The sequence below is a fragment of the Scyliorhinus canicula genome, chromosome 6, assembly GCF_902713615.1.
Source record: "Scyliorhinus canicula chromosome 6, sScyCan1.1, whole genome shotgun sequence".
NCBI classification, from domain to species: domain Eukaryota; kingdom Metazoa; phylum Chordata; class Chondrichthyes; order Carcharhiniformes; family Scyliorhinidae; genus Scyliorhinus; species Scyliorhinus canicula.
Genome location: NC_052151.1, coordinates 225830563 through 225854574, shown reverse-complemented (window position 1 = coordinate 225854574; position 24012 = coordinate 225830563). Strand labels below are relative to the sequence as shown.

At 53.1% G+C, this 24012-nt stretch overlaps 1 protein-coding gene across 1 annotated transcript in view; it reads right to left on the bottom strand.

Moving 5' to 3' along the window:
- Positions 1-24012, bottom strand: part of slc43a1b (solute carrier family 43 member 1b) — a 181058-nt gene that overhangs the window by 34238 nt on the left and 122808 nt on the right. The window contains exon 12 of the mRNA XM_038801165.1: positions 18141-18192. Coding sequence (XP_038657093.1) covers positions 18141-18192 — 52 coding nt within the window. The remainder of the gene's footprint in view (positions 1-18140; positions 18193-24012) is intronic.

Sequence of the window (24012 nt, the reverse complement as noted above, 5' to 3'; positions counted from 1 at the left end):
GTGGGTAACACAGGCTGAATTGGAGCTGTGAGTAACACAGGCTGAATTGGAGCAGTGGGTAACACAGGCTGAATTGGAGCAGTGGGTAACACAGGCTGAATTGGAGCAGAGGGTAACACAGGCTGAATTGGAGCAGTGAGTAACACAGGCTGAATTGGAGCAGAGGGTAACACAGGCTGAATTGGAGCAGAGGGTAACACAGGCTGAATTGGAGGAGGGTAACACAGGCTGAATTGGAGCAGTGAGTAAAACAGGCTGAATTGGAGCAGAGGGTAACACAGGCTGAATTGGAGCAGTGGGTAACACAGGCTGAATTGGAGGAGGGTAACACAGGCTGAATTGGAGCAGAGGGTAACACAGGCTGAATTGGAGCAATGAGTAACACAGGCTGAATTGGAGCAGTGGGTAACACAGGCTGAATTGGAGGAGGGTAACACAGGCTGAATTGGAGCAGAGGGTAACACAGGCTGAATTGGAGCAGTGGGTAACACAGGCTGAATTGGAGGAGGGTAACACAGGCTGAATTGGAGCAGTGGGTAACACAGGCTGAATTGGAGCAGAGGGTAACACAGGCTGAATTGGAGCAGAGGGTAACACAGGCTGAATTGGAGCAGTGGGTAACACAGGCTGAATTGGAGCAGAGGGTAACACAGGCTGAATTGGAGCAGTGGGTAACACAGGCTGAATTGGAGCAGAGGGTAACACAGGCTGAATTGGAGCAGAGGGTAACACAGGCTGAATTGGAGCAGAGGGTAACACAGGCTGAATTGGAGCACCGGGTAACACAGGCTGAATTGGAGCAGAGGGTGACACAGGCTGAATTGGAGCAGAGGGTAACACAGGCTGAATTGGAGCACCGGGTATCACAGGCTGAATTGGAGCAGAGGGTAACACAGGCTGAATTGGAGCACCGGGTAACACAGGCTGAATTGGAGCAGAGGGTGACACAGGCTGAATTGGAGCAGAGGGTAACACAGGGTGAATTGGAGCAGTGGGTAACACAGGCTGAATTGGAGCTGTGAGTAACACAGGCTGAATTGGAGCAGTGGGTAACACAGGCTGAATTGGAGCAGTGGGTAACACAGGCTGAATTGGAGCAGAGGGTAACACAGGCTGAATTGGAGCAGTGAGTAACACAGGCTGAATTGGAGCAGTGGGTAACACAGGCTGAATTGGAGCAGAGGGTAACACAGGCTGAATTGGAGGAGGGTAACACAGGCTGAATTGGAGCAGTGAGTAACACAGGCTGAATTGGAGCAGAGGGTAACACAGGCTGAATTGGAGCAGTGGGTAACACAGGCTGAATTGGAGGAGGGTAACACAGGCTGAATTGGAGCAGAGGGTAACACAGGCTGAATTGGAGCAATGAGTAACACAGGCTGAATTGGAGCAGTGGGTAACACAGGTTGAATTGGAGGAGGGTAACACAGGCTGAATTGGAGCAGAGGGTAACACAGGCTGAATTGGAGCAGTGGGTAACACAGGCTGAATTGGAGGAGGGTAACACAGGCTGAATTGGAGCAGTGGGTAACACAGGCTGAATTGGAGCAGAGGGTAACACAGGCTGAATTGGAGCAGAGGGTAACACAGGCTGAATTGGAGCTGTGGGTAACACAGGCTGAATTGGAGCAGAGGGTAACACAGGCTGAATTGGAGCAGTGGGTAACACAGGCTGAATTGGAGCAGTGGGTAACACAGGCTGAATTGGAGCAGAGGGTAACACAGGCTGAATTGGAGCAGAGGGTAACACAGGCTGAATTGGAGCACCGGGTAACACAGGCTGAATTGGAGCAGAGGGTGACACAGGCTGAATTGGAGCAGAGGGTAACACAGGGTGAATTGGAGCAGTGGGTAACACAGGCTGAATTGGAGCAGTGGGTAACACAGGCGGAATTGGAGCAGCGGGTAACACAGGCTGAATTGGAGCAGAGGGTAACACAGGCTGAATTGGAGCAGTGGGTAACACAGGCTGAATTGGAGCAGAGGGTAACACAGGCTGAATTGGAGCAGAGGGTAACACAGGCTGAATTGGAGCAGTGGGTAACACAGGCTGAATTGGAGCAGTGGGTAACACAGGCTGAATTGGAGCAGTGAGTAACACAGGCTGAATTGGAGCAGTGGGTAACACAGGCTGAATTGGAGCAGAGGGTAACACAGGCTGAATTGGAGCAGAGGGTAACACAGGCTGAATTGGAGCAGTGAGTAACACAGGCTGAATTGGAGCAGTGGGTAACACAGGCTGAATTGGAGCAGAGGGTAACACAGGCTGAATTGGAGCAGAGGGTAACACAGGCTGAATTGGAGCAGTGAGTAACACAGGCTGAATTGGGGCAGTGGGTAACACAGGCTGAATTGGAGCAGAGGGTAACACAGGCTGAATTGGAGCAGAGGGTAACACAGGCTGGATTGGAGCAGTGAGTAACAGGCTGAATTGGAGCAGAGGGTAACACAGGCTGAATTGGAGCAGTGGGTAACACAGGCTGAATTGGAGCAGAGGGTAACAGGCTGAATTGGAGCAGAGGGTAACACAGGCTGAATTGGAGCAGTGGGTAACACAGGCTGAATTGGAGCAGTGGGTAACACAGGCTGAATTGGAGCAGTGGGTAACACAGGCTGAATTGGAGCAGTGGGTAACACAGGCTGAATTGGGGCAGTGGGTAACACAGGCTGAATTGGAGCAGAGGGTAACACAGGCTGAATTGGAGCAGACGGTAACACAGGCTGAATTGGAGCAGTGAGTAACACAGGCTGAATTGGAGCAGTGGGTAACACAGGCTGAATTGGAGCAGAGGGTAACACAGGCTGAATTGGAGCAGTGGGTAACACAGGCTGAATTGGAGCAGTGGGTAACACAGGCTGAATTGGAGCAGTGGGTAACACAGGCAGAATTGGAGCAGTGGGTAACACAGGCTGAATTGGAGCAGTGGGTAACACAGGCTGAATTGGAGCAGTGGGTAACACAGGCTGAATTGGAGCAGTGAGTAACACAGGCTGAATTAGAGCAGAGGGTAACACAGGCTGAATTGGAGCAGTGGGTAACACAGGCTGAATTGGAGCAGAGGGTAACACAGGCTGAATTGGAGCAGAGGGTAACACAGGCTGAATTGGAGCAGAGGGTAACACAGGCTGAATTGGAGCAGTGGGTAACACAGGCTGAATTGGAGCAGTGAGTAACACAGGCTGAATTGGAGCAGAGGGTAACACAGGCTGAATTGGAGCAGTGGGTAACACAGGCTGAATTGGAGCAGTGGGTAACACAGGCTGAATTGGAGCAGTGGGTAACACAGGCTGAATTGGAGCAGAGGGTAACACAGGCTGAATTGGAGCAGTGGGTAACACAGGCTGAATTGGAGCAGAGGGTAACACAGGCTGAATTGGAGCAGTGGGTAACACAGGCTGAATTGAAGCAGAGGGTAACACAGGCTGAATTGGAGCAGTGGGTAACACAGGCTGAATTGGAGCAGAGGGTAACACAGGCTGAATTGGAGCAGAGGGTAACACAGGCTGAATTGGAGCAGAGGGTAACACAGGCTGAATTGGAGCAGTGGGTAACACAGGCTGAATTGGAGCAGTGGGTAACACAGGCTGAATTGGAGCAGTGGGTAACACAGGCTGAATTGGAGCAGGGGTAACACAGGCTGAATTGGAGCAGAGGGTAACACAGGCTGAATTGGAGCAGGGGTAACACAGGCTGAATTGGAGCAGTGGGTAACACAGGCTGAATTGGAGCAGTGGGTAACACAGGCTGAATTGGAGCAGTGGGTAACACAGGCTGAATTGGAGCAGAGGGTAACACAGGCTGAATTGGAGCAGAGGGTAACACAGGCTGAATTGGAGCAGTGGGTAACACAGGCTGAATTGGAGCAGAGGGTAACACAGGCTGAATTGGAGCAGTGGGTAACACAGGCTGAATTGGAGCAGTGGGTAACACAGGCTGAATTGGAGCAGAGGGTAACACAGGCTGAATTGGAGCAGAGGGTAACACAGGCTGAATTGGAGGAGGGTAACACAGGCTGAATTGGAGCAGAGGGTAACACAGGCTGAATTGGAGCAGAGGGTAACACAGGCTGAATTGGAGCAGTGAGTAACACAGGCTGATTTGGAGCAGTGGGTAACACAGGCTGAATTGGAGCAGAGGGTAACACAGGCTGAATTGGAGCAGTGAGTAACACAGGCTGAATTGGAGCAGTGGGTAACACAGGCTGAATTGGAGGAGGGTAACACAGGCTGAATTGGAGCAGTGGGTAACACAGGCTGATTTGGAGCAGTGGGTAACACAGGCTGAATTGGAGCAGTGGGTAACACAGGCTGAATTGGAGCAGTGGGTAACACAGGCTGAATTGGAGCAGTGGGTAACACAGGCTGAATTGGAGCAGTGGGTAACACAGGCTGAATTGGAGCAGTGGGTAACACAGGCTGAATTGGAGCAGTGGGTAACACAGGCTGAATTGGAGCAGTGGGTAACACAGGCTGAATTAGAGCAGAGGGTAACACAGGCTGAATGGGAGCAGTGGGTAACACAGGCTGAATTGGAGCAGCGGGTAACACAGGCTGAATTGGAGCAGTGGGTAACACAGGCTGAATTGGAGCAGTGGGTAACACAGGCTGAATTGGAGCAGTGAGTAACACAGGCTGAATTGGAGCAGCGGGTAACACAGGCTGAATTGGAGCAGAGGGTAACACAGGCTGAATTGGAGCAGAGGGTAACACAGGCTGAATTGGAGCAGAGGGTAACACAGGCTGAATTGGAGCAGAGGGTAACACAGGCTGAATTGGAGCAAAAGGTACCTTGGCCTGAATTTGAGCAATAGGCTGCATTTGAGTAACTGCAGTGAACATAGAACATAGAACATTACAGCGCAGTACAGGCCCTTCGGCCCTCGATGTTGCGCCGACCTGTGAAACCCTTCTAAAGCCCATCTACACTATTCCCTTATCGTCCATATGTCTATCAAATGACCATTTGAATGCGTTTAGTGTTGGTGAATCCACTACTGTTGCAGGTAGGGCATTCCACACCCTTACTACTCTCTGAGTAAAGAACCTACCTCTGACATCTGTCCTATATCTATCTCTCCTCAATTTAAAGCTATGTCCCCTCGTGCTAGACATCACCATCTGAGGAAAAAGGCTCTCAATGTCCACCCTATCTAATCCTCTGATCATCTTGTATGCCTCAATTAAGTCACCTCTCAACCTTCTTTCTAACAAAAATAGTCCCTCAGCCTTCCCTCATAAGATCTTCCCTCCATACCAGGCAACATCCTGGTAAATCTCCTCTGCACCCTTTCCAATGCTTCCACGTCCTTCCTATAATGCGGCGACCAGAATTGCACGCAATACTCCAAATGCGGCCGCACCAGAGTTTTGTACAACTGCAACATGACCTCATGGCTCCAAAACTCAATTCCTCTACCAATAAAAGCTAACACACCGTACGCCTTCTTAACAACTCTCTTAACCTGGGTGGCAACTTTCAGGGATCTATGTACATGGATGCCGAGATCTCTCTGCTCGTCCACACTACCCTGAATCTTACCATTAGCCCAGTACTCTGTCTTCCTGTTATTCCATACAAAATGAATCACCTCACACTTTTCTGCATTAAACTCCATTTGCCACCTCTCAGCCCAGCTCTGCAGCTTATTTATGTCCCTCTGTAACTTGTAACATACTTCCACACTGTCCACAACTCCACCGACTTCAGTGTCATCTGCAAATTTACTCACCCATCCTTCTACGCCCTCCTCCGGGTCATTGATAAAAATGACAAACTGCAGTGGCCCCAAAACAGATCCTTGTGGTACACCATTAGTAACTGGACTCCAGGCTGAACATTTCCCATCAACCACCACCTTGTCTTCTATTAGCTAGCCAATTTCTGATCCAAACTGCTAAATCACCCTGAATCCTGTTAAAGATGGTTAAAGATTGCCTGATTGTGCAGACCACGATCTATCTGAATACATCGGTCAACGATGTCTTGGTATATGCCAATTGTGGCCCAAGCTGGAAAACCAAATTCAAGGCAGCAGAAACTTCAGGTTTAACACCGGCTATAAAAGCCGTTTTTAATTGGAGCTGAAGTGCTTGTGTCCCACGCGTAATTTTCTTGTTCGAGTGTCAATCCTGAGTATTCCATCCAAGCACGTAAAAATCTTTCCCCGAAATCCTGAATACCTTCAGTATATGTTTGAATGCAAGATGTGGGGCGCGGTTCTCCGTGGGAGCGGAGAATCGCGTAGGCCGTCGTGAAAGCGGCCGTCTTTCACGACAGCCTCGGAGCCCGCTCCCTGCGCCGAATTCACCCCCACCCGGGGGGCTAGGAGCGGGGCTCCGTACTTCTCTGCGGCGCGCCGAGAATAACGCGGGGCCGGCGCCTATATGGCGTCAGCCGCGCATGCGCAGGTTGGCCGGCTCCAACCCGCGCATGAGGGATGACGTCATGACGCAGACGGCACGAACCCGCGCATCCGCGGTGGCCGTCTTTCCCCCTCAGCCGCCCCGCAAGACGTGGATGGCTTGATCTTGCGGGGCGGCGGGGGGGAGATAGTGCGTCTGATTGAGACGCCGGCCCGATGATCGGTGGGCGCCGATCGCGGGCCTGTCCCCTCCCGAGCACAGCTGTGGTGCTCTTGCCCCAAACGGCCCCCTGGAAGCCCCAAATGGACATCTGGCGGCCATTTCATGACGGCAGCGGCCAGGTGTGTTTGCCACGGTCGTGAGCGGTCGGCCGCTCGGCCCATCGGGGTCGGAGAAACGGCAAGCGGCGATTCTTCCGAGCGTGGGGGGGGGGGGGGGGGGTGAATCGCGGGAGGGTCGCCGGGGGGGCGACTTCCACCTCAGTTCTAAGGGTTGAAATGACACGAGTGCCCACCACGATAGTCAGAATTTGTACTCCATCAAATGGGTGGAGACTGTAAATGGATTGTAATCTGTGAATTCCATCCCATGTGGACCTATTTAGGGTGTGGAAGAACTTGGGACCATTCGTCAATTTTTTCAGGCTCTGCTGGTTCATGAGTCCATTGATGATCAAATATGTTTCTAGTGACAGTTTCACCTTCTTCCTCTATGTTTTTGCTTCCAACTCTAACCCGTTTGCCTTTGAAAGGGGCCAGTCAAATTAATTTAGTATTATGCACTGTAGGAAAACTTGCTGCATCACTTTCTTCATCTGATTCAACCGGCAAATTAACTTTAGATTTGAATTTAGTCCTGACACTTGAGGCAGAATTCTTCCATCGGGAGACAAACAGCCGACACCGGCGTAAAACCCGGAGTGTTTCACTCCGGCGTCGGAGGCCGCTCCTCGCCCCCCTATTCTCCCTCCCCCTGGGGGGCTAGGAGCGGCGTTGCGGGAAACTTGGCCGCCGGGAATGACGCAGCCGGCGGCGCCGAAGTGACGTCAGCCGCGCATGCGCAGGTTGGCCGTCTTCCCCTCCGCTGCCCCGCAAGACATGGCGGCTTGATCGTGTGGGGCGGCGGAGGGAAAAGAGTGCGTCTTTTAGAGACGCCGGCCCGACGATCGGTGGGCACCGATCGCGGGTCAGACACCTCCTGAGCACGTCCGTGGTGCTCGATCCTCCCTCCGCCCCCCCCCCCCCCCCCCCCCACAGGCCCCACAAACACAGGCCGCGCGCTGTTCACGCCGGCAGCGACCCCAGGTGTGGTTGGCGCCGGCGTGAACTGGTCGGGTTCGGCAGGCCGCTCGGCCCATCCGGGCCGGAGAATCGGCGGTCGCCGTGAGAAACAGCGAGCGGCGACTCTCCGAGCGGCCTGTCGAAAAACGCGACACACCATTTTGGGAGGGGTGGGAGAATCGCGGGGGGGGGGGGTGCCAGGGCGGCGTGGCGTGATTCGCCCGGCCCTCCCGCGATTCTCCCCCCCCCCCCCCCCCGGCGTGGGGTGCGGAGAATCTTGGCTGTGCTATTGCCGATTGTGTCCACCGGGGCTGCTTGCTGAATTTGAGCTGTTTGTGGCCCACGAATTGTTTGTGAAAGTGAATTTGGAACTGTGTTGGTTGGGGTACTTACTCCAGCATCAGAGCTGACAGTCACATCTGAGCTTCGGTTCACATTCTGAGCTGCAAGATGTCTGTCAGGACTTTGCAGCGTCCTTTAGAAATTGTTCATTTCTCTTCCGAGAACACATCTTTCTTCGATCAGCCCGCAATTTTCAATTTCAGCTCGCTCAGTTTTTGTTCCCAACTGTTGGTATTTTGACTCCATTTCAAGAACTTTACTTCGCAATTCCCCCAATTTGAAAAGTCTCTGCTGGAGTTTAAAGGTTTCGCTTTTCCAATCCGGTTCTTCTTTCATCACCATGCTCAAGTTGGGCAGCACGGTATCATTGTAGATAGCACAATCGCTTCACAGCTCCAGGGTCCCAGGTTCGATTCCCGGCTGGGTCACTGGCTGTGCGGAGTCTGCACGTCCTCCCCGTGTGTGCGTGGGTTTCCTCCGGGTGCTCCGGTTTCCTCCCACAGTCCAAAGATGTGCAGGTTAGGTGGATTGGCCATGCTAAATTGCCCTTAGTGTTCAAAATTGCCCTTAATGTTGGGTGGGGTTACTGGGTTATGGGGATGGGGTGAAGGTGTTGACCTTGGGTAGGGTGCTCTTTCCAGGAGCAGACTCGATGGGCCGAATGGCCTCCTTCTGCACTGTAAATTCTATGTAAGTTTGCATTTTGCATCCCGTACTTCCTCAGCAACAGCAGTGAGTTGATCTTTACTGGACTCAAGCTCGTGATCACTTTTATTTCTAATAGTTATTTCTTGCTGTCCCATTATTGCAAGGGACCATTCACTGTGCAATCGTGTGCATTTTCCCCATGCCCTCTTGATATTATCGAGGGACCACTGTCCTCTGGGGGTATCATATTTTGATTCAATTTTTCTCACATAAGAACAAAGAACAAAGAAAATTACAGCACAGGAACCGGCCCTTCGGCCCTCCCAGCCTGCGCCGATCCAGATCCTTCATCTAAACCTGTCTCCTATTTTCCAAGGTCCCTCTGTTCCCGCCCGTTCATATACCTGTCTAGATGCCTCTTAAATGATGCTATCGTGCCCGCCTCTACCACCTCCGCTGGTAAAGCGTTCCAGGCACCCAACACCCTCTGCGTAAAAAACTTTCCACGCACATCTCCCTTAAACTTTCCCCCCCTCACCTTGAAATCGTGACCCCTTGTAACTGACACCCTGTGGCGGTATGATTTGCATAGCTGTCTGCCATTGGTGCAGAACACTGGCTTACCATTGGCCCTCGTCGGTCATGTGCCTCTCGACTGATTAGTTGAGACCAGACATGTGACGGCTCCCCGATTGGTCAAGAGGCTGAGTTAATCCCGCCTCCAGAGCGAGGTATAAATACCCAGAACGCCCGGCGGTCGTCCATTTACTGTTGTCGACCGCAGGGCTAACTTCTAGCTTATTAAAGCCTAACTTTTGTACAGCAACTCGCCTCGCGTTCGATTGATGGCTCATCACACCCCCACTCTTGGGAAAAGCTTGTTGCTATCCACATAGTCCAAATTGTCTACAAATGAAAGATCAAAAATCACCCAATATATCTTCAATAGAGACATCTGGTACAGCACTACATCCCTCGCACGTTGTGGGGAGTAGATCTCTGCCGGTTAAAGGTTCTGAATCTATCTTAGGATTTATTGCGGCCATAAATTCAACCTTACACCTAATTGTTTTGATCGGCAACTATGTGTAATCTGTGTACACTACCGTGACGATTCTTTCAGCCCCGTTTTATTTTAGTCTCAACGACCAGCACCTGATTGAATTAACACAGTCTAAAAAAAAATGTTCTTTCCAGGTCTCGAAGTATTGCTTGATGCGGCTTTAAGACTTTTAATGGGTGAAAAAGATGTTTTTTTCCCTAGTCCAGCCGTTTATCCTTCGGTCTTCTGTCCTCCTCCAATTCTCCCCGAAGGTTTCCGAACCTCTCCGATTTCGTCCAATCTCGGCTCGGAGTTCCTCCCCTTCTGCTGATACTACGCCAGTTGAGCGATCTACCATGCGGATCTAGTGGCACTTTGCGGACACTAAAACTCAGTAGCAATTTGAGTCAAAACTTCTCAGGTGCAAATAAAAAGCATTTCATTTTATCTCGATCGATCACAATTGAGTCATTTAAAATCTCATTCCCTAATCAGCTCAGCTAGCAAAGGACTCGAGGGTAGCAATCTTGTCGACAATTTAACTTTCAAATAATACAGAAATTATTTCCTTGCTTACGGCAAAACAGCTTGGAAAACTTCAACAGTCAAAGTCAAAAAATGAAAGACAGAAAGACATCAAATAGTTAAGTCAAAGTATAGATTGATTCATGAGAAAAGAATGGCCGTAGATCCATCACGGTTATAACATATCGTATCAGACTTTAGCCATCTAGCTATACCCCGATGTAATCCTAATTCTTTCATAGAATTTACAGTGCAGAAGGAGGCCATTCGGCCCATCGAGTCTGCACCGGCTCTTGGAAAGAGCACCCTACCCAAGCCCACACCTCCACCCTATCCCCGTAACCCAGTAACCCCACCCAACACTAAGGGCAATTTTGGACACTAAGGGCAATTTATCATGGCCAATCCACCTGGGTTAACATCAAATAAGTTTGATTCGATGTTTTTGCTGTCTGCCATTTAACATGCGACATAAACTTAAAATGTATGAGCTGAGGAATGTGATTCGGCTTCCTTATCGCATGTAGTTTGCTTGTTGGGACAATGGTTCTTTTAGACGCCATGCTGTTGCCATGGAGCTTCACTTGTCCTTGGGCAACTTGATCTTGCAAATGTATTTTGGTAGCTGCACAGGAATTTCTGTTTGCAGCCATGTTCTGAAATGCTGAATGTGCGTTTTGAAATGACCTGAGTTTATGAGTGAGTTTTTAAACTGGTATTCAATAGACCAGGCGCTTAATGCTCAATAGCTATCTTTTAAATGATCACTTTTACTTATTAGATGTATGAGAAAACAGCTGGCTTCCACAGAGTCGTCCCCCCCCCCCCCCCCCCCCCCCCCCCCCCCCCCCCCCAACAATGTCGCAGGCCTCGATTTCTTTGATCCTGAAACGGGAGAAGGATCCGGAGCAACGCGGGTCATACAGGCCGATTTCTCGACTGAATGTGGACGCCAAACCGCTGGCTCAGATACTGGCCACAAGGATTGAGGACTGTGTCCCGGGGGGGGGGGCGATAGGGGAAGACCAGACGGGATTTGTCAAGGGCAGGCAACTCAAGGCCGATGTTCGAAGGCTTTTCAATGTTATTGTGATGTCCTCAGGAGGAGAGGAGGTGGAGGTGGTGGTGGCGATGGATGCGGAGAAGGCTTTTGATCGGGTGGAGTGGAAGTACGTGTGGGAGGCACTGGGAAGGTTTGGGTTTGGTGAGGGCTTTATTGACTGGGTGCGGTTACTCTATCGGGCACCAGTAGCGAGAGTGCGTACGAACCAGCTGAGGTCAGGGTATTTTAAACTACACCGAGGGACGAGGCAAGGGTGCCCTCTCTCCCCGTTACTGTTTGCTCTGGTCATAGAGCCATTGGCCATACGTTAAGAGCCTCTAGGAACTGGAAAGGGCTGGTTCGGGGAGGGTGGAGCATCGGGTCTCGCTCTACCCAGATGACCTGCTCTTGTACATTTCGGACCCGTTGGAGGGGATGGGGGAAGTGATGCGAATCTCGGGGGAATTTGGCAATTTTTCGGGGTATATATTGAACATGGGGAAGAGCGAGATGTTCGCGATCCAGGCAAGAGGACAGGAGAAGAGGGAGAGCTGCCGTTTAGAATATCTGGGAATCCAGGTGGCCCGGGAATGGAAGGCACTGCACAAATTAAACCTATCCCGGTTGGTAGAACAAATGGAAGGGGACTTTAAGAGATGAGCCAGGCTCCCGCTGTCACTGGCAGGGAGGGTACAGACCGTGAAAATGACGGTCCTCCCCAGATTTCTGTTTGTCTCACAGCACCTCCCGATCTTCATCCCAAAGGCCTTTTTCAAGCGGGTGAATGAGGTTATTTTGGGCTTTGTGTGGGCGGGTAAAGCCCCGCGAGTGAAGAAAGTGTTGCTGGAGCGCAGTCGGGGAGAGAGTGGGTTGGCGCTGCCGAGCTTCTGCAATTACTACTGGGCGGCTAATATAGCCATGATTAGGAAGTGGGTAGTGGGGGAGGGGTCGGCATGGGAAGGGATGGAGGCGGCGTCATGTAAAGACACCAGTTTGGGAGAACTGTTAACACCGGCCCGATACTCCACAAGTCCGGTGATGGTGGCGGCTCTGAGGATCTGGGGGCAATGGAGGAGATATAAGAGAGTGGAGGGAGCATCGGTTTGGACCCCGATTTATAATAATCACAGGTTTGTACCGTGCAGGCTGGATGGTGGGTTCCGGAGATGGCACAGGGCAGGAATTGGAAGGATAGGGGATCTATTTATAGACGGGAACTTCCCCAGCTGAAAGCCTTGGAGGATAAATTTGAGTTGCTAGCAGGGAATGGGTTTAGGTATTTGCAGGTGCGAGACTGCCTGGGAAAACAGGCTCCGGCCTTTCCGTTGCTGCCGCCATGGGGGATACAGGATAGAGTAGTTTCCAGTACCTGGGTGGGAGAGGGGCCTGGGTGGGAGAGGGGCCTGGGTGGGAGAGGGGCCTGGGCGGGAGAGAGGCCTGGGTGGGAGAGGGGCCTGGGCGGGAGAGGGGCCTGGGTGGGAGAGGGGCCTGGGCGGGAGAGGGGCCTGGGTGGGAGAGAGGGCCTGGGCGGGAGAGGGGCCTGGAGAGGGGCCTGGGCGGGAGAGGGGCCTGGGTGGGAGAGGGGCCTGGGTAGGAGAGGGGCCTGGGAGGGAGAGGGGCCTGGGCGGGAGAGGGCCCTGGGCGGGAGAGGGGCCTGGGTGGGAGAGGGGCCTGGGTGGGAGAGGGGCCTGGGTGGGAGAAGGGCCTGGGTGGGAGAGGGGCCTGGGTGGGAGAGGGGCCTGGGTGGGAGGGGCCTGGGCGGGAGAGGGGCCTGGGTGGGAGAGGGGCCTGGGCGGGAGAGGGGCCTGGGTGGGAGAGGGGCCTGGGCGGGAGAGGGGCCTGGGTGGGAGAGGGGCCTGGGCGGGAGGGGCCTGGGTGGGAGAGGGGCCTGGGCGGGAGAGGGGCCTGGGTGGGAGAGGGGCCTGGGTGGGAGAGGGGCCTGGGTGGGAGAGGGGCCTGGGTGGGAGAGGGGCCTGGGTGGGAGAGGGGCCTGGGAGGGAGAGGGGCCTGGGCGGGAGAGGGGCCTGGGTGGGAGAGGGGCCCGGGTGGGAGAGGGCCCTAGGTGGGAGAGGGCCCTGGGCGGGAGAGGGGCCTGTGTGGGAGAGGGGCCTGGGGGGGAGACGGGCCTGGGTGGGAGAGGGGCCTGGGTAGGAGAGGGGGCCTGGGCGGGAGAGGGGCCTGGGTGGGAGAGAGGCCTGGGCGGGAGAGGGGCCTGGGCGGGAGAGGGGCCTGGGCGGGAGAGGGGCCTGGGCGGGACAGGGGCATAGGTAGGAGAGGGGCCTGGGTGGGAGAGGGGCCTGGGCGGGAGAGGGGCCTGGGTGGGAGAGGAGCCTGGGCGGGAGAGGGGCCTGGGTGGGAGAGGGGCCTGGGTGGGAGAGGGGCCTGGGTGGGAGAGGGGCCTGGGCGGGAGAGGGGCCGGGGTGGGAGAAGGGCCTGGGCGGGAGAGGGGCCTGGGCGGGAGAGGGGCTGGGGAGGGAGAGGGGCCTGGGCGGGAGAGGGGCCTGGGCGGGAGAGGGGCCTGGGCGGGAGAGGGGCCTGGGCGGGAGAGGGGCCTGGGTGGGAAAAGGGCCTGGGCGGGAGAGGGGAAGGTATCAGATATTTACCAGGAGCTTTCGGAGCCGGAGGAAACTCCGGTGGAGGAGCTTAAGGGAGGACGAGCTAGGAGGAGAGATAGAGGCGGGTCTGTGGGCGGATGCCCTAAGCGGGGTTAATACATCCTCATCGTGCGCCAGGCTCAGCCTGATACAATTTAAGGTAGCCCACCGGGCCCACATGGCGGTGTTCCGGATGAGTAAGTTCTTCGGGGTAGAGGATAGGTGTGCGAGGTACGCGGGAAGCCCAGCCAATCATGTCCACATGTTTTGGACATGCCCGAAGCTCAGAGGGTTTTGGCAGGGTTTCACTAAGGCAACGTCAACGGTGCTAAAAACACGGGTGGGGCCGAGTCCGGAGGTAGCGATCTTTGGAGTGTCGGAAGATCCGAGAGTTCAGGGGGCGAAAGAGGCCGACGTCCTGGCCTCAGCCTCCCTGGTAGCCCCGGAGACGGATCTTGTTAATGTGGAGGGACTCGAAGCCCCCCGAGTATGGAGACCTGGGTCAGTGACATGGCTGGGTTTCTCAGCCTCGAGATAATAAACTTCGCCTCAAGAGGGTCAATGGTCGGGTTCACCCGGAGGTGGTGAATCTATATTATCTTTGTAAACATTTTCAAATACCTTAATAAAAATATTTTTTAAAAATTAAGTAAGAGGGTTAGTTTATTTTGCACACGGAAAATGTGGCAAAGGGTTATCGCAACATTCACCCCTTTCGCAATAAAAGGGTTATAAGGAAAATAATTGGATACAGGACCAGACGGTGATAAAATTAAGGGTTATGGTCCCACGTGTCCAGAGTCTAGAATGAAAGGTCCAATGGGGTATAGTCCTTCAGAGGATGACTATTGTAACCTGTCTTCCCAGATTGAGGAATTCCACAATGGGATAAGGCACTGAGCTGATGTGTTCTGATGCTCCCCTGTGAGATGATCAATGGGATACTGTGAAAGGCTGCTGCTTGGACCCTGCTCGGCTGAGGTCAAACAGTGACAGCCACCCAGCAATATTACAGGTCCCAGCAGCTTCCCCTCCAGGCTGCTGGACAGAGGATACAGCTTCCCAGCTCTGCAATCCTGCCATGTTTCATAGTCAGGGTCCCTTTCATCCTGGGAAACATACTGTCTCCTGTAAGGACCCTTCCTGTTGATACCCTGATTTCCCCTTCTCTATTGTTGCTGTTATCATCCTGATCCATGGATGCTTGATGGACCTGTGTCTTTAAGGTGAGCTGGGGAACTTGAAAGTTACAACAAGGAACACCCTACTAGCTGTGGACATCGAAACTCAGACTTTTCGCCACCCGACAGATGGGGTTTGATTGGTTGGCTGGTGGCTAAAGAATTGGCCAAAAGGCCGTATTCTGCCCGGTAAGAGATAGTGATCAGGTCCTGCCTGAGTGGGACGATTTCCAGCCACTTACGGAAAGCAGAGTCGATCACCGCACTCCCAGGGGATAGACCTACTCTCTTTCTCTCTCTCTCTCTATCTCTGTGTCCCTCTCTCTCTCTCTATCTCTGTGTCCCTCTCTCTCTCTCTCTCTATCTCTGTGTCCCTCTCTCTCTCTCTCTATCTCTGTATCCCTCTCTCTCTCTCTCTATCTCTGTATCCCTCTCTCTCTCTCTATCTCTGTGTCCCTCTCTCTCTCTCTCTATCTCTGTATCCCTCTCTCTCTCTCTATCTCTGTGTCCCTCTCTCTCTCTCTCTCTATCTCTGTATCCCTCTCTCTCTCTCTATCTCTGTGTCCCTCTCTCTCTCTCTGCTTTGACTGGAAATGTGCTGGAAACAACCACGTGACATAAAAGCTCTCTTACTTTCATTATCATTTTTGCACCCCTCGCCTCCCTTCTGTGTTTATCTGTCTTGTGTGTGTGTGTGTGTGTGTGTGTGTGTGTGTGTATGTGTGTGTGTGTGTCGAGCGTGGGATGGGTTGAAGTGGGGAGGGGGTTAAGGAATGAGTTAATCCCAGAGCTGAAGGGGTTGGATTACGAGGAGAGGTTGAGTAGACTGGGACTGTAATCGTTGGAATTTAGGAGGATGAGGGGGGATCTTATAGAAACATTTAAAATTATGAAGGGAATAGATAGGATAGATGCGGGCAGGTTGTTTCCACTGGCGGGTGAAAGCAGAACTAGGGGGCATAGCCTCAAAATAAGGGGAAGTAGATTTAGGACTGAGTTTAGGAGGAACTTCTTCACCCAAAGGGTTGTGAATCTATGGAATTCCTTGCCCAGTGAAGCAGTTGAGGCTCCTTCATTACATGTTTTTAAGGTAAAGATAGATAGTTTTTTTGAAGAATAAAGGGATTAAGGGTTATGGTGTTCGGGCCGGAAAGTGGAGCTGAGTCCGCAAAAGATCAGCCATGATCTAATTGAATGGTGGAGCAGGCTCGAGGGGCCAGATGGCCGACTCCTGCTCCTAGTTCTGATGTTCTTATGTTTACTGGTGAGAACTGGGTGGGTGTATCATGTTGAATTCTGGGAGTCACATTCTAGGAAGGGCGTGAACAACCTTGTAGAGGGTTTGCCAGGAGATTCACCAGAAGAGAATCACAGAATCACTCCAGTACAGAAGGAGGCCATTCTACCCGACCTGCACGTCTTTGGACTGTGGGAGGAAACCTGGAGCACCCGGAGGAAACTCGCCGAGACACGGGGAGAACGTGCAGACTCCGCACAGGGTAAGGACGGCAGATTTCCCTCAATGTGGAGACTGTCAAAATAGGAATTGTTCCCCTTGGAGCAGAGGAGATTAAGAGGAGGTTTGATGGAGATATTCGGGTGTGTGGAGGGTTCCACTACCTTCAACATTCACCCCCTCCCCCACCGACGCACAGTGTCAGCCGTGTGTCCCATCTACAAGATGCACTGCAGCAACTCACCAAGGCTCCTCAGGCAGCACCTTCCAAACCTGCGACCACCATCATCCAGAAGGACGAGCAGCAGATACCTGGGAACCCCACCACCTGGAGGTTCCCCTCCAAGTCACTCACCACCCTGACTGGGAAATATATCGGCCGTTCCTTCACTGTCGCTGGGGCAACATCCTGGATCTACCTCCCTAACAGCACAGTGGGTGTACCTACACCTCGGGGACTGCAGCGGGTTCGAGATGGCGGCTTATCACCTTCTCCAGGGGCAATTAGGGAGGTGCAATAAGCACAGGCCCCACATCCCATCACAGAAAATGAGGTGAAAACAGGCCGGGGTTTGACTGCCTAAAATAGGGGGGGCAGACAGAATCACATTTAATAACAAATCCTCCGATGGAAATTGGTTTAAAACCTGAAGGAAAAAAATTATCGGCAAAATTGTTACGGAGCAGAAGGAGGCCATTTGGTCAATCGTGTCTGCGCCAGCTCTCCCTGCGATCATCGTGGCTCAGTGCTATTCCCCTACCTCTTCCCTGCACTCTGTGCATTGTTTGGATTCAAATAACTCCTAATGTGCTCCAATGAATTCTCCCTCCGTGTACCCGAACAGGCGCCGGAGTGTGGCGACGAGGAATTTTCACAGTCACTTCACTGCAGTGTTTATGTAAGTATACTGTTGCTAAATGTGCTTTACACTTAATTTGCTCTGTTTTATTACCTTGCCCTAGAGTCGCCAGGTATCTTTACGATACCACCACGAGGTTCAAGTTCAAGTGCTGATCAATAACTCAATACACCAGTTAGTAAGGTTCAAATCAAAACACATTTATTGTATACACAGTCAATCGCTACTCATGCATAAAATAATATTCACTAGACTATTTCTAACACTAACAGGCCAATACTTAGCTTTGGAAAAGGGACCCACTAGGTCAGGGGAACAATTGGCCTCTCGTTCGATCCTGAGTCTGCAGGCTTCCAGCTGGTATGGACTAATGGTTGGGAGCGCCTATCTCGTAGCCTGCGTTGACTGGACACTTACTTGGTTGATGCAGCTGCTCGGCAAGTCTCTCCGAGTTGAGAGTCACGGTCAAGAGTTCTTTGAGAGCTGCCAAGAAGCTATTAGGCCGGTCCCTCCTCACTGAGAGCCAAGTACCAAGAAGACCGACTGAACTCGGGGACTCAATTTTATAGGCCCCAGGGGCTTCGCGCCCTTTTGGGCGGACGCCGTACCTAGTTCAAATTTATTCGACTAACTTCCAATCGCTTCTAACGATTTCTCCAATATTGGAGCTGTTCCCTGATCGCTGGGCGGTTCCGAAGTGTCCGTTGACCTTTTCCTTTGTTTTGGCTCCCGCTGGCGGGGAGGAGTCGGGCCTGAATTCTGAACAGTCGAATGGGCTCGAAACGTGAACTATTTTTCGCTCCTTACAGACGCTGCCAGGCCGCTGGCTTTCCACTCTTTCCGCTCGATATTTTCACATCTGATCAAGAGAATTGTTCAAAGAAAATGTGAACGGACGATCTTTTTGTGGAACTGCGTAAAATTATGTGGGCGGACAGGTGAGGTGGCAACGGAGGGTCAGTATAGGCGGTGTGGGTGGAGGGGGTGTAGGTGGGAGTTGGGGTAGGTGGAGGTGGGAGGTAGGTGGTGGGGTATAGGTGGGAGTTGGGGTAGGTGGGAGGTAGGTGGAGGGGGTGTAGGTGGGAGTTGGGGTAGGTGGGAGGTAGGTGGAGGGGGAGTAGGTGGGAGTTGAGGTAGGTAGGAGGTAGGTGGAGGGGGTGTAGGTAGGAGTTGGGGTAGGTGGGAGGTAGGTGGAGGGGTGTCGGTGGGAGTTGGGATAGGTGGGAGGTAGGTGGAGGGGGTGTAGGTGGGAGTTGGTGTAGGTGGAGGTGGGAGGTAGGTGGAGGGGGTGTAGGTGGGAGTTGGGGGAGGTGGAGGTGGGAGGTAGGTGGAGGGGGTGCAGGTGGGATTGGGGAAGGTGGAGGTGGGAGGTAGGTGGAGGGGGTGTAGGTGGGATTTGGGGTAGGAGGAGGGGGTCTGGGTGAGAGTTGGGGTAGGTGGAGGGGGTGTAGGTGGGAGTTGGGGTAAGTGGAGGTGGGAGGTAGGTGGAGGGGGGTGTACGTGGGAGTTGGGGTAGGTGGAGGTGGGAGGTAAGTGGAGGGGGTGTAGGTGGGAGGTAGGTGGAGGGGGTGTAGGTGGGAGTTGGGGTAGGTGGGAGGTAGGAGGAGTTGGGTAGGTGGGAGGTAGGTGGAGGAGGTGTAGGTGGGAGTTGGGGTAGGTGGGAGGTAGGTGGAGGGGGTGTAGGTGGGAGTTGGGGTAGGTGGGAGGTAGGTGGAGGAGGTGTAGGTGGGAGTTGGGGTAGGTGGGAGGTAGGTGGAGGTGGTGTAGGTGGGAGTTGGGGTAGGTGGGAGGTAGGTGGAGGGGGTGTAGGTGGGAGTTGGGTTAGGTGGAGGTGGGAGGTAGGTGGAGGGGGTGTAGGTGGGAGTTGGGGTAGGTGGAGGGGGTGTAGGTGGGAGTTGGGGTAGGTGGAGGGGGTGGAGGTAGGTGGAGGGGGTGTAGGTGGGAGTTAGGGTAGGTGGAGGTGGGAGGTAGGTGGAGGGGGTGTAGGTGGGAGTTGGGGCAGGTGGGAGGTAGGTGGAGGGGGTGTAGGTGGGAGTTGGGGTAGGTGGGAGGTAGGTGGAGGGGGTGTAGGTGGGAGTTGGGGTAGGTGGAGGTGGGAGGTAGGTGGAGGGGGTGTAGGTGGGAGTTGGGGTAGGTGGGAGGTAGGTGGAGGGGTTGTAGGTGGGAGTTGGGGTAGGTGGGAGGTAGGTGGAGGGGGTGTAGGTGGGAGTTGGGGTAGGTGGGAGGTAGGTGGAGTGGGGTGTAGGTGGGAGTGGGCGTAGGTGGAGGTGGGAGGTAGGTGGAGGGGTGTCGGGGGGAGTTGGGGTAGGTGGAGGTGGGAGGTAGGTGGAGGGGGTGTCGGTGGGAGTTGGGGTAGGTGGGAGGTAGGTGGAGGGGGGTGTAGGTGGGAGTTGGGGTAGGTGGAGGTGGGAGGTAGATGGAGGGGGTGTAGGTGGGAGTTGGGGTAGGTGGGAGGTAGGTGGAGGGGTGTAGGTGGGAGTTGGGGTAGGTGGGAGGTAGGTGGAGGGGTGTAGGTTGGTTTTGGGGTAGGTGGGAGGTAGGTGGAGGGGGTGTAGGTGGGAGATGGGGTAGGTGGAGGTGGGAGGTAGGTGGAGGGGGTGTAGGTGGGAGTGGGGGTAGGTGGAGGTGGGAGGTAGGTGGAGGGGGTGTAGGTGGGAGTTGGGGTAGGTGGAGGTGGGAGGTATGTGGAGGGGGTGTAGGTGGGAGTTGGGGTAGGTGGAGGTGGGAGGTAGGTGGAGGGGGTGTAGGTGGGAGTTGGGGTAGGTGGGAGGTAGGTGGAGGGGGTGTAGGTGGGAGTGGGGGTAGGTGGAGGTGGGAGGTAGGTGGAGGGGGTGTAGGTGGGAGTTGGGGTAGGTGGAGGTGGGAGGTAGGTGGAGGGGGTGTAGGTGGGAGTTGGGGTAGGTGGGAGGTAGGTGGAGGGGGTGTAGGTGGGAGTTGGGGTAGGTGGAGGTGGGAGGTAGGTGGAGGGGGTGTAGGTGGGAGTTGGGGTAGGTGGGAGGTAGGTGGAGGGGGTGTAGGTGGGAGTGGGGGTAGGTGGAGGTGGGAGGTAGGTGGAGGGGGTGTAGGTGGGAGTTGGGGTAGGTGGAGGTGGGAGGTAGGTGGAGGGGGTGTAGGTGGGAGTTGGGGTAGGTGGGAGGTAGGTGGAGGGGGTGTAGGTGGGAGTTGGGGTAGGTGGAGGTGGGAGGTAGGTGGAGGGGGTGTAGGTGGGAGTTGGGGTAGGTGGGAGGTAGGTGGAGGGGGTGTAGGTGGGAGTAGGTGGAGGTGGGAGGTAGGTGGAGGGGGTGTATGTGGGAGTTGGGGTAGGTGGAGGTGGGAGGCAGGTGGAGGGGGTGTAAGTGGGAGTTGGGGTAGGTGGGAGGTAGGTGGAGGGTGTGTAGGTGGGAGTTGGGGTAGGTGGAGGGGGTGTAGGTGGGAGTTGGGGTAGGTGGGAGGTAGGTGGAGGGGGTGTAGGTGGGAGTTGGGGTAGGTGGGAGGTAGGTGGAGGGGGTGTAGGTGGGAGTTGGGGTAGGTGGAGGGGGTGTAGGTGGGAGTTGGGGTAGGTGGAGGTGGGAGGTAGGTGGAGGGGGTAGATAGATAGAGAAATACAGCACAGAACAGGCCCTTCGGCCCACGATGTTGCGCCGAACTTTTGTCCTAGGTTAATCATAGAATTTTGGACAATTTGTCATGGCCAATCCACCCAACCTGCACATCTTTGGACTGTGGGAGGAAACCGGAGTACCCGGAGGAAACCCACGCAGTCACGGGGAGGATGTGCAGACTCCACACAGACAGTGACCCAAGTCGAAATCGAACTTGGGACCCTGGAGCTGTGAAGCAATTGTGCTATCCACAATGCTACCGTGCTGCCCTTAAGAAGTTAACCTACACTCCCTTATTCTACCCTAATCCAAGTACCTATCCAATAGCCGCTTGAAGGTCCATAAATTTTCCGACTCAACTACTACCACAGGCAGTGCATTCCATGCCCCCACTACTCTCTGGGTAAAGAACCTACCTCTGACATCCCCTCTATATCTTCCACCATTTATCTTAAATTTATGTCCCCTTGTAATGGTGTGTTCCACCCGGGGAAAAAGTCTCTGACTGTCTACTCTATCTATTCCCCTGATCATCTTATAAACCTCTATCAAGTCGCCCCTCATCCTTCTCCGTTCTAATGAGAAAAGGCCTAACACCCTCAATCTTTCCTCGTATGACCTACTCTCCATTCGAGGCAACATCCTGGTAAATCTCCTTTGCACCTTTTCCAAAGCTTCCACATCCTTCCTAAAATGAGGTGACCAGAACTGCACACAGTACTCCAAATGTGGCCTGACCAAGGTTTTGTACAGCTGCATCATCACCTCACGGCTCTTAAATTCAATCCCTCTGCTAATGAACGCTAGCACACCATAGGCCTTCTTCACAGCTCTATCCACTTGAGTGGCAACTTTCAAAGAACAATGAACATAGACCCCAAGATCTCTCTGCTCCTCCACATTGCCAAGAACCCTACCATTAACCCTGTATTCCGCATTCAGATTTGTCCTTCCAAAATGGACAACCTCACACTTGTCAGGGTTAAACTCCATCTGCCACTTCTCAGCCCAGCTCTGCATTCTATCTATGTCTCTTTGAAGCCGACAACAGCCCTCCTCACTATCCACAACTCCACCAATCTTCGTATCATCTGCAAATTTACTGACCCACCCTTCAACTCCCTCATCCAAGTCGTTAATGAAAATCACAAACAGCAGAGGACCCAGAACTGATCCCTGCGGTACGCCACTGATAACTGGGCTCCAGGCTGAATATTTGCCATCCACCACAACTCTCTGTCTTCTATCGGTTAGCCAGTTTGTTATCCAACTGGCCAAATTTCCCACTATCCCATGCCTCCTTACTTTCTGCATAAGCCTACCATGGGGAACCTTATCAAATGCCTTACTAAAATCCATGTACACTACATCCACTGCTTTACCTTCATCCACATGCTTGGTCACCTCCTCAAAGAATTCAATAAGACTTGTAAGGCAAGACCTACCCCTCACAAATCCGTGCTGACTATCCCTAATCAAGCAATGCCTTTCCAGATGCTCAGAAATCCTATCCCTCAGTACCCTTTCCATTACTTTGCCTACCACCGAAGTAAGACTAACTGGCCTGTAATTCCCAGGGTTATCCCTATTCCCTTTTTTGAACAGGGGCACGACATTCGCCACTCTCCAATCCTCTGGTACCACCCCTGTTGACAGCGAGGACGAAAAGATCATTGCCAACGGCTCTGCAATTTCATTTCTTGCTTCCCAGAGAATCCTTGGATATATCCCGTCAGGCCCGGGGGACTTGTCTATCCTCAAGTTTTTCAAAACGCGCAACACATCTTCCTTCCTGACAAGTATCTCCTCAAGCTTATCAGTCTGCTTCACGCTGTCCTCTCCAACAATATGGCCCCTCTCATTTGTACATACTGAAGAAAAATACTTGTTCAAGGCCTCTCCTATCTCTTCAGACTCAATACACAATCTCCCGCTACTGTCCTTAATCGGACCTACTCTCACTCTAGTCATTCTCATATTTCTCACGTATGTGTAAAAGGCCTTGGGGTTTTCCTTGATCCTACCCGCCAAAGATTTTTCATGCCCTCTCTTAGCTCTCCTAATCCCTTTCTTCAGTTCCCTCCTGGCTATCTTGTATCCCTCCAGCGCACTGTCTGAACCTTGTTTCTTCAGCCTTACATAAGTCTCCTTCTTCCTCTTAACAAGACATTCAACCTCTCTTGTCAACCATGGTTCCCTCACTCGACCATCTCTTCCCTGCCTGACAGGGACATACATATCAAAGACACGCAGTACCTGATCCTTGAACAAGTTCCACATTTCACTTGTGTCCTTCCCTGACAGCCTATGTTCCCAACTTCTGCACTTCAATTCTTGTCTGACAGCATTGTATTTACCCTTCCCCCAATTATAAACCTTGCCCTGTTGCTCGCACCTATCCCTCTCCATTACTAAAGTGAAAGTCAGAGAATTGTGGTCACTACCTCCAAAATGCTCCCCCACTAACAAATCTATCACCTGCCCTGGTTCATTACCAAGTACTAAATCCAATATGGCCTCCCCTCTGGTCGGACAATCTACATACTGTGTTAGAAAAGCTTCCTGGACACACTGCACAAACACTACCCCATCCAAACTATTTGATCTAAAGAGTTTCCACTCAATGTTTGGGAAGTTGAAGTCGCCCATGACTACTACCCTGTGACTTCTGCACCTTTCCAGAATCTGTTTCCCAATCTGTTCCTCCACATCTCTGCTGCTATTGGGGGGCCTATAGAACACTCCCAACAAGGTGACTGCTCCTTTCCTATTTCTAACTTCAACCCATATTACCTCAGTAGGCAGATCCCCCTCGAACTGCCTTTCTGCAGCTGTTATACTATCTCTAATTAACAATGCCACCCCCCCACCTCTTTTACCATCCTCCCTAATCTTGTTGAAACATCTATAACCAGGGACCTCCAACAACCATTTCTGCCCCTCTTCTATCCAGGTTTCCGTGATGGCCACCACATCGTAGTCCCAAGTACCGATCCATGCATTAAGTTCACCCACCTTATTCCTGATGCTTCTTGCATTAAAGTATACACACTTCAACCCATCTCCTTGCCTGCAAGTACTCTCCTTTGTCATTGTTA